Consider the following 11,096-nt stretch of genomic DNA (forward strand, 5'->3'; position numbering starts at 1 on the left):
TATGTAGATTTTTTTGACAGCTCGACACGCAAATAATCTTTTGGGAGTTTGCCCTCTGTTTCCTTTGCCAGGTTAAGATAAAAACTGAGCGGGGGAATATAAAATGCAGAATGCTCCAGAAAGGGCATAGCATCACACCTACTTAGTTTTGTGTGAAGGTGTTCCAAAACAATCAATAAAGAATGTACTGCAATACAAGCGAGGCAGCAGCGCCTAAGGCATGGTCATATCTATAAGTACTAGCAAACTCAGGAATTCATTAAAAAGCAGTATTATTTAAAAGCTCAACTTTGAGGCTTATGCGCAGTTGTATTTGTCAGTTTGTCGACACTTGAGGAGCTTGAGGAAGGTCTCCATCTTATGGGCGTCTTTCTTGAAGCAGCTGAGTAAGGTATAGTCTCTCATCACGGATTCCAGCATCTCTGGCTGAGCGTCGTTGTGGAAAAGGCCTTGCTCATTGTTTGTGGTTAACAAACCCTCATCCAACATCTGTAGGGACACATTTGGAAAAAATATTGATTACCAAAACTGGCAAGGTTTTACTGTTAAATGCTTAATTCAGGTTTGTCCATTAAAGGTCACCTATCCTGCTATTTTTAGGCAATAGCATAGGTTTCAGATACAAATATATAATAAACATGTCTATGAAGTGTTTTGATCAAAATACCAAACAGATCACCAATTATAGCCATGCCTCATATCCCTCTATTTCAGCCCTGTTACTAAAGTGCTGATTCGGGCTATACAGCTTTAAAAAAAAAAAAAAAAAGATTAAATGCCATATCATGTTCAATACCACATCAAGGATTTTTTCTGGAACAGTATGGAGCTCAAATGCTTTCTCTCTTGCCTGTTTAGCACAAGGTGAGTTCCTTTTTATATCCTGCTTTTTACACATGCTCTCTCCAGTACAGGTTAGCTCTGAGCATAGCCGCGGGAAGAAGGGGTACTGGAGGTGCTGCAGCACCCCCTGTTGGCGAATGGTGTACTTTTTTGCCGGTTACTATTATGTTCATGTTACTGTTGAAATCTCTCCCCACTTTTTGCCGCACCCCCTAAGTAAAATGACTTCCTGCGGCTATGGCTCTGAGTGTTAGCGATGCTTGCTAATGTAAACAAAGACCATATTACGTCCAAAACAGTCGGGCATTGTTTCTGATAGCGTGGGTGTAAGCCAGCCCACATTTCCGATATTACGTCATATATATGCAGCAAATCTGGATCAGCTCCGTTGTACCCCCCGTTTTTAGAGATTTGCGCACGGAGGAAGGGAGAGGGTTGTATTTTCTGACACTTTGTGAGTTCCCTGACACACCGGGGGGACATACTTACGCATAAAAGACATCAAAAAGTGCATTTTGCATGACACTGTAGGTCCCCTTTAAATATGTGTACTTATAGTAATCAAACATTCTGCTGTGGGTCCTTCTCTATGGCAGTCAATGGGATTGTACCCACCTTCTTGATGAGGACCACCACTCCTTGCTCCAGACTGATCAGCTTCTCAGACACCCACTTGGTCTTGTTAAGCAGTGTGTCAGGAGCCACATCGTAGAGATTCAGTGAGGTCTGCAGGTAGACCAAAGGCTCGATCCACGACTGGACCAGCATCAACACAGAGTGGAGCAACCATTTGTCCTGCAGGGCACACAGGTGAGAAGTTAAAATGACTGAACGAATACACGATTCACTGCACATAAAGTACAAATACTGCACATAAAGTTGTCCCTAGAAACTACAAAACATGACAGAGCTGCAGTAGAACTGTCTTTGGCTTTTGATCTCATGCCAGCTACAAAACATTCAGCAGCATCAGTTGGTTGAAATGTCATGTGTGAAGCAGTTGAGCCCGCTTAAATTCCCCTAAGCAGAGCAGACTCCAAAGCAAGTGAAAATGACCACCATACAAATGGCCATTAAAACGCAGCGCAGGCAATATTTCAGCAGAAAGGGCAAAGGATAAATTATTAACATAAAGAAGAGCCTTGCAGTATATGCAGTTTCAAAGATCACATTTACTGTTATGGTGACGATATAACTTTCAATAAGTAGTTTCAATACTGCAACAAATCCTGAAGTATATTGCTTTTGCCATTTTTACTTGGCCTTTGTTCAGATTACAGTTTACATCAGCTAAATCACTTCTTCATAGGTATTTCGCTTAGTGGTTCAATCTAGTTTTAATCATACTTATCAAACTGATATTAGGCTGTGACCAGTTGGACAGTGATCAAAACCTCAGTAGGCACACACAGTTTGAAAAAGAACAACACTTCTAAGAGATTTGAGGACCTTCAATTGTAATTAGACCAAACACTATCATTTAGCAGCTGACAGGGGCAGACGGAGGGGAGGTTCAGTTGCACACTTTGTACACATTGTTTCGAATGAGAAAGTGTTGGCTCAAAGCGCCACTAAAGCTTTCAAAGAGATTATTATTTATTTGTTTAACCACACTAAAGCCTGCACACACATATACACATTGACACATGCACACAAACTGGTAACTCCACTCTTATCCACAGAAACAAACAGACACAAGTGCATTCGCCTAGACAAGATTACTGTCTCCTATAACACATATTTACGCACATAAAAGCATCGCTGCACTCAGACACACACTGGTATTGTTAACAGGCTAAGATCAAAGGACTGACAAACACAATTAAAAACATCTCTGGTGTTCAGCGGCCATGTACATACAGAGATCTGTTGGATTTCACTCCTGGAGCTGGGGATGGGTAAGGCTTTGGTGATGCATGCATAGCCTGCTTGGTTCCTCTGGAGCTGCAATTCGAACGGGATGAACATCTCCTCCTACAAATCCATACAAGCATGCGGGGGGGGGAAATACAAAAGAAAAAAACATGTCAAAATACACACACCTAAGGGGTACATCCATGTGCACACATAGATGTGTGTAACAATACTTACTGATATTTTTTCTAACCCTCCTTAATGTTAAATCCTGAAAAAAAATTGTTTTGAGTTTATTTTACTCTATTTATTAAAAACGGAATGCCATAAGCAGCAGGATACCAATCTGTGTTAGTTTTTGGAATTATTTTTGTTTCTGGCAGAACATTTAAATGTTTCACTCTAGTACTAAACCTCAACTAAAGAGAAGCAACCCTTTAGTCTTATTTAACCCTCGTAATGTCCTCCTGATTACTATGCACCTTGTGCCCTCTGGTCAAAAATGACCCCTTCTGGCTTGTCTGATATGTAATGTATAAAGTATAAAATGTGAATCAATTTTGTTTTATACCTTTAGTTCTACTTCAGTACAACCCATTACCACACATTTTCCCCTCAGTTTTGGAATTTAGGGCCGATAGACCCTTATTTATATGAAATTATACCATTTTCTGATAAAAAAAAAAAAGTGAAACAATGAATTAATTTGACCAGATTATATTGTGACTATTTGTCTTATCAGAGATGTCAAAGTTTAGTAAGGATGCCCTTTTTGAATAATTAATATTTTTTTAATTACAACACATAATCACACCTTGTGCCCTCTGGGGTCATTGTTGACCCCGTCTTGCTTGTCTGTTCTTTAAGCTGATGTAAAACCTCCAGTTCTCATAAGAACAGAATGAGAAGAACCCACATAAGGAAGCATCTTGAAAACAATGACAAAAGCTTCACCAATCTCTGCCACTGGAGACTCAGCGGAGAGTGAGACTCATTTTGTTCCGCAGCATGTTCTCTATTGAAGACCTCAAGCAGCGTCTTCTCTGTTACAACTCCTACATCATCCCATTTCAAAGACCATTTTTGATCTGCAGCCGCGGAGTGAAGGGGATTCAACAGGCTGTAAAACCTGTGCTCTCACTGCTGCGGTATATCATTATCACATTCGTATTACTGCACTGTAGGCCCGCTTCTTCAATAAAACATCTTTGGCTGAGAAGGGAGATAGAAGATGACTTTGAAGCCTGGCAGTGAGGCGATGATCATGTCGGAATCAAAAGCAAATAACACAGAGAGTGGTAGTCCTTAAGGTCCAGCACAGTGTGGGAAAGTCCAACAAAAAGTACTAATGTTTTCATTGTAGAACTCATTCAACGTGCTGCTAGACTGCAGGATGGAGAGATTGCAACATACAAATAACATATCTTGGGAAATGCAAAGCTACTGTAACTTATGAGCGATATATCAACTAGCCTTGACATGTGGATAAACAACCAAATGTAGCTGCTCTTGTTTTTTTCTGTATTATTAAAAAGGTAAAATCATGCAGCTTCTCAAAAGCAAAATTATGCATTTCTGTCACCGTAGCTTTTGCCTTAAGGCTGCATTTCTACAGCACTGCTTTTCAAAATGCTGATTTCACATTTCATAAAAAAATATTTTTGAAACAAACTCATGCCCCACATAGGCCCTGAATGCAATGCATGGATTACCTTTCATTGAATCCTCTCTTTCTACGTACAATAACAAGGATTTTCTATTTCCTAGTGTGAAGAGGGATTCAGTTTCTCCTGAGGCTATACACTGCTCTAAATATGCCTTTACAGTTTACTGAAGGAGCCTGCGGATGTGAAGGGTCCGCCGACATGTTTTTCCGACACAGAACATGAGTGCGAAGACTCATTTTGGGGTTCTACTCACAAACAAAGAGCACGATTCTTCTGAGACACGGTAGATGAGCTCGGCGTGTTGGATGACTCGGTCTAGAAGCTTCTCTTGGGAGATGGAGGTACAGCGGTTGACGCCGCTCTGATCTTCCCTACAGTCTAGGGGGATGCTTAAGGTTTGCAGACAGGGCCAGAGCAATAGAGGCCATACAACGCTCTGCATGACTGAAGACAACCAAAAATAAAAAAATCACATATAACAAATTGACTGCTCAAGTAAAGAAACTGTTTTGATTTGAATCTGTCCCAACAACTACAAAAGTTTTCTGTGAAGTGTGATGCATTACCTGTCATCTCGTTCATTCTGTTCATTCTGTTCAGGACCTTCCTACCTTTTCTGTCATGCTCGCTCCATTTATAAAGCCTGACCAGGCCATGAATAAAGAACACAGGGCTTTTTGGTCTTGCGTAGGTTCTTGTAAAAAGATGCTGGTCTTCACAAAGCAATGCATTTATGTTCTCATGCATTATACTAAAAAGGTAACTTCAGTCGCTCAAAGCAAGGCCTAAATATCTTTCTACCTGATTTAAAATTACAAACTGGGATTTTTCTAATTATTTCTGGCAAAACTAAATCTGTATAAGACAGTAGGAAAAAAAGGAAATCTGAATAACTGTTATGTACATTTATATTCCACCCAGTATCCTGATACCTTATGCCAACACATCTAAGAATGAAGACTGAGACTGATTAGATTTATCAAACAAAAGCTCAAAAAAGGAATGAGCTGAAAAATCCTTCCTTTCAGCGGAAGTTAAGTGTGTAATGTAGATTTATACATGGATGACAGAGAAAGCTGCATAAGATAGAGAGCGTAGAACTGTAGTCGACACGACAAAGAGAGCCTGACTGAACGAGATTCAGAAATCACTGAGATCTAAAACCCCTCGAATGTTCCTTTTTTTAAATGTTGACATTCATATTCCATCCTGTTCAGAAAACAGGGTGTTTGAGAGTAGCTCTACCCACAAGCTATGGTTTCCAAATTGTAATTAGCTGTCATAGAAAGGAAGCACACGTTTAGTAGTAATCCACGCCTGCTTGATACAGACTCCATTAAATGCTACATTTCCTTTCTCTCGATTCACTTTTGATTTGATCCATCCTTGTGTTACTGTAAATTGAAAGATTAGGGGGGATGAATGGTCTCGCAATAAATCCATCTGTTTATCTTGAATGTCAATTACTGGAGATTTCTGCTTCGTACACATAAAATATAATGTTATCGTCTGTTATCATAAAGCATAAATAGAAGGGTTTTTTGTTTGAAAACAGGGATAACATTCAAAAGGCTTAAGCGTAAATGTTTGTTTCCTCAGTAAAGCATGTTTAAAGATAAGCTAAAGACAGACAGGATCAGAAGGTGGCAGCTGAGGGGTGTAAAGTTACTGAGACATGGTTTCCACTTGTGCATTCTCAAGACACCTGAAACCTCACGACACATATGCCGACCTTTTCAATATGAAACAATGTTCTCGTCTCATCACCTTTCTGTTACTCCCACACTTGTTCCTTCTCCTCTTCTTCGTGGCTTAGCAGGTTTGTTTTTAAATGTAAGCACATATCTCCGAAGCATCTTGTCCTCGTCATGTTATTCCGATTAAATCTAAAGGAAATATGTGCAGGTTCATTTACAAAACATCCCAATTGATGTGATATCATGTCATATTGCAATAGTTTATAGCCAACAAGGTATATTTAGTCTTTGTAGCACAACCTTATACAGGTTTAACCTAATTTCTCATACAAATGATATACGAAAATGAATGAAGTCCGTTTTCTGTGCATCTGCAATTTGTTATAAACATTGCTTTATAATATATGCTTTTTTTTAATATGTTCATTGGCAAAACCCCATCATCGCAGCGTTGCCAAGCTTATTCTTCCACTATAGAATGTGTTCACCTTTTTCACACATTTGCTATGAAGCCTGTGACACTGTCTCACTAACGTTGTATGTTAATTTCATGAGGTAATGTTTTTTTGTGGTTTGAATGTTGTCCATGTAAAGTGTATTCACACTTGGGCTCAGCTGCTTTGCTTGTATCTTTCTCTTTTTTATTTATGAAGCAATTTCTGGTTTGGAAACTAAGGTGAGAATTGCCTTCAACAAAGAGTCACGCAGAGATATGCATTAATGAAAAAACATGAAGCGGAGAAACTGTGTTAGATGGAAAATTGCCACCAAACCTTTGTTTATATTTTGCACAAACAAATCCCCATGTAATTTAATATCTGGCACTTACAGTATGGTAGGTAGTGTGTTATCTTAATTTCAAAGCTGTCCATCTGGGGAAGAACAAAACAGGGAGTTGGCGCATGAAGTGACTTGAATATGGTCAAATCAGGTGAGTGTAAATACAGGAGTCACAGTCTACATATGTTGATATAACATTTTTATAAATCATATTGGCTCACCTAACATTATATTACAGCCTTTCTTTTATTTGTCTTATCGGATATTCTTTCAACAGACAAAGGGTTTTGCAGAGGACACTCTACTTTGTCGTGAACACATTCACAATCTCAAGGTACAGTAATCTATTCATGTCCACTGTGTATCTCCAACATCTTCATGTACAAAACCCATCCCTTGACCTTGAAGCAGCTTCTGTTTGCTCCTACAGTCCATTGTGTCACAATAGTGCCATGGTATCTGGTGCTTTCGATGCAAAGTGCGCTTACATGGAAATTCATGCCTCTCACAGATTCAGTTTGTTCTGGCAAATTCTGTACTATAACAATATCGTCAAGCTAAACCTCAGTATTGGTGCAGTGTGACACATTTTGGTCAGCTGATTTCCTTCAACAAAAAGTTGTCTTTAAATGTTTGGAATTTTGGAATATGAGACAGACATCTTTGAAGCGTGAATGCAATCGCCAGAAGAAAGCTAAGATTATAAATGAACTACATGACGGTCGCATGAGTGCGCATCTCCACCGCTAAGTTATGTCTTGGCGTGATGACGTTTAGTCTTTATTTTTTTTACTTTTTTGTGCAACCAGTTCCATCATGTTGAAAAGCTGCTAATGTTCCTCGGCTTTTGACAATAATGAGTGTGGTATATACTGAGGTGTTTTATAAAATTGAACAAAAAAATAAATATCTTAAGCTTGTGTTAAAAAAAAAAAAAAGTTCACTTTGAGACGAGGGAACCGGTAAAAACGTTTAAAATGCTAACTCATTTCGGGTTTTAGGATTACTTCCTGCACTCCTCTTGCCTCAGTCGTTGAAACAAGATTTCCTCTCATGTTAAAACCATGACTGTACAGTATGCCATGTATGTCATGCTATATCCAGGCCAGCAAGAGAAAAGGACAATTGAATGGGAAGAAAACACACATATTATTAATCAGTCTGTTCCTGACAGACTTCACATGCTTGCTGATGGTTGAGTGGCAGCTCCTAAATTAGGACGCATTGCTCCCCTGGTATGTTTATGGTGGTGTTCATACGATCATGTGAGAGAGAGAGAGATAAGAAGGAAGAGAGCGCTGTACAGTATATGCTAAAGCGTTCAAGTAAAGAAAAGGCAATTGTACGGCCAGGGGAATACTACACATACATATCTGTTTAAATCAATGCAAAGAGCACTGTATGTTGGCGGGATTAAGTGGACATCAATGGGATTCATTTGTATCCCTTGATATTTGCCAACCCTTATACTGGTATTTGTTTTGGCATTGTTCCATAAAGAAACATACAAAATTGCATTTGGAAATAAACAATTTGTGTGTACTTTTGTCCATTATATTTTCATTTATATTCCCATTATTCTTCAGTATATTGTTTTATTGCATATAAGGTCTGCCTTGAAAATGGGATTGTATTCTCAATGGGATTTACCCGAGACAATAGAAGTTGTAATTGCAAAAATGCAAGATTTACACAATATTACACCCTCCTCGCTTTGGAATTACAACACTTTGTTTTACCATTATCCTTGTTTGTGTCCTTATCTTCTGGCAGGGAATACACAAAAAGGTAAACATATTCACACTTTCAAAGAGATAATAGCTTTTATCTGGATTCACCATGAGTGTGTTTTAACTGTCCCTAGCATTTTGTACAATCTGTGTGCAGTCAGGTACAGCATTGTGTACTGAATGCATTATTCACTGTTTAAGAGAAGACAAGAACTCAGCAGATTTGAGCAGCTTGTCTTATAGCCGATTCCTTCTTTTCTTACCAGCTGTTGTGTTTTTGATGTGCGACGATGTAACCACAAGTGGCATTAAAACACACAATATTATCGTCTTCTTTCAGGCTTCAAAGGAACTAAGTTTCTTGTGCAGTCAGCTCTCACCCACACTGTAGCTACCAGCTGAATTGTCCATATTTGTCTGGGATGATGAATTATTATCATATCATTTTAAATGAGCAAAAGAAAACAGTTGGAGGATTAGCCCTAAGGTCTGTTCCGTGGCTATCTTATTCTTTCATGAAATGGAAAAAACAGGCATTTCTTTTAATGAGAACGCGAGACACTCAATTCTGTAGTGCAATATCAACAGTCCTGAGGCATTTGGGGAAACTATAAATTCGCATTTTAGGCCTTTTTATAACTGTTGCAATTGGGTCATTGTGTTTGTTTGTTTGTATGTATGTGCAGTGTGTGCCTGCGTGTGTTTGTAGGTTTTAAAATTTGCATTTAATTACTAATTTGCATTTAATTCCTTTGTGTCCCATGCATGTAGAAGACAAACACATTTGGAGAAATGTGTTTTTAAAAACAATTATCAATGTAGTGTGAATTGCTCTTAGCAGATTTAATACATATTCAATAACAATTTATTTAATTTAGTAGAATGCCAGCAATATGTGGCTGCTTGGGGCATGTATACAGAAAATCTGAGCAAATTGTTTTGATATACTCTCATAATCTGAAGTATCTAACGAGTATAATCTCATTCAGTGGCTTAAATACTTCAATCACATAAAAGCACGCACTTACTTTGGGAAGCACTGGTCCTTAATATCAAATCCAAATTCCTCCTAAAATGGAGAACACAATCCCAGATCACATGGAGAGGCAAAGTGTTGACCTACTGGGACCGGTGATCTTGTGGCAACAGGACTGGTGGAAGTTACAACATTGTTCAGATGCTGCTTGCTTATAGGAAGAAGGGGTTAGACAGCAGGCAAAAGGTTATCAGGTGATAACCTGTTTAACATTGAAGACGCAGTGGGGGAAAGTCTGTAGATAACATATTTAACTTTCCCATTTTTTAAACCAGGGAGGTCTCACCTGAACTGATACCAAACATTAATTAATCATATTATTACAATGAATACAACCTGACACACAATGGCTTACATTTCACTAAACAATAGCCAACTGACCAGGAATTAAGTTACAAAACGTAAGGATTTTTAAACATACCAATCAATCTGGGGGGGTGTCAGAGAGGAAGGGGTGTTGCATTAACACCCCCACCTCCCAGAAGCCATTGATTTATAGAGACACATGGAGACATTGTTGTTTAACTGAGCAGTTGCTAAATTAACATACATGTTATGATAAATGCAAACATCTGGGTCTCCATTGTGTTCTGCTGCTGCGCTTCATGTCTTCTGGATAGTACACATATTAGCAGTCCTCGGGATAGATGGGGTCCATTTGTGTCATTTCTGAGATTTTCCAGAGCTGTGAAGCTTCCCTCTAACTGTGCTTCAGTCATTTTACTCCTTGGGAAAAGAGCATCTTGATCCTACAAAGATGTTCTTATAGCGTTTACTGTAATATCAGTAATTGCACTGAAGGATGTACTTCAAAAATCTAGCAAACTTCTTAACCATTATTTCGTTTAATGTCTTTCATAAATATCTAAAAGTAGAGATAATTACAATAAAATTGTTTAATTACTTGTACATTTCAAGTTTAAAGCAATAATGTGTATTTTCAAATCAAAATCAAAAACTTTTTTTTAAGCAATTTATTTTAATCCCGAGTGAACAATTACAAAAAATAAATGAATACACTAAATGCCTTATGGACCAAGGTCTTCCTCAATTATTAATACCAATGGAGAGTTGAAAAGTGCAAAGCCTGCATTTCAAAAAATAGTACAGCAGATAAGGCAAAGACAATCTTCTAATGCTTTAGAATGCTAATTTCTAATTTCTACCAATTTGGTTTATAATTAGTGTGAAGATGTGTGTGTGTGTGTGTGTGTGTGTGTGTGTGTGTGTGTGTGTGTGTGTGTGTGTGTGTGTGTGTGTGTGTGTGTGTGTGTGTGTGTGTGTGTGTGTGTGTGTGTGTGTGTGTGTGTGTGTGTGTGTGTGTGTGTGTGTGTGTGTGTGTGTGTGTGTGTGTGTGTGTGTGTGAGTATGTTTCGGTTGCAATTGCGCCTTTAGCCAAGCACCTTTTGGGTGAAAAAATAAATATAACACAGCCAAATACTTATTAGTTTATTGGATTCAAGATTTTGATAAATTGATGTACAAGGCA

At 38.5% G+C, this 11,096-nt stretch overlaps 1 protein-coding gene across 1 annotated transcript; it reads right to left on the reverse strand.

The window, feature by feature from the left end:
- Window positions 1–297: 297 nt before the first annotated feature.
- Window positions 298–4,946, reverse strand: smtla (somatolactin alpha; the record flags this gene model as incomplete). The annotated part of the gene is made up of 5 exons (XM_079673870.1): window positions 298–489; window positions 1,459–1,638; window positions 2,704–2,817; window positions 4,618–4,808; window positions 4,931–4,946. 5 exons carry the CDS (start codon window positions 4,944–4,946, stop codon window positions 298–300), a joined length of 693 nt encoding a protein of 230 aa, XP_079529996.1.
- Window positions 4,947–11,096: the final 6,150 nt, after the last annotated feature.

The sequence above is a fragment of the Notothenia rossii genome (genome assembly GCF_949606895.1).
Source record: "Notothenia rossii genome assembly, chromosome: 4".
In the NCBI taxonomy this organism is placed as follows: Eukaryota; Metazoa; Chordata; class Actinopteri; order Perciformes; family Nototheniidae; genus Notothenia; species Notothenia rossii.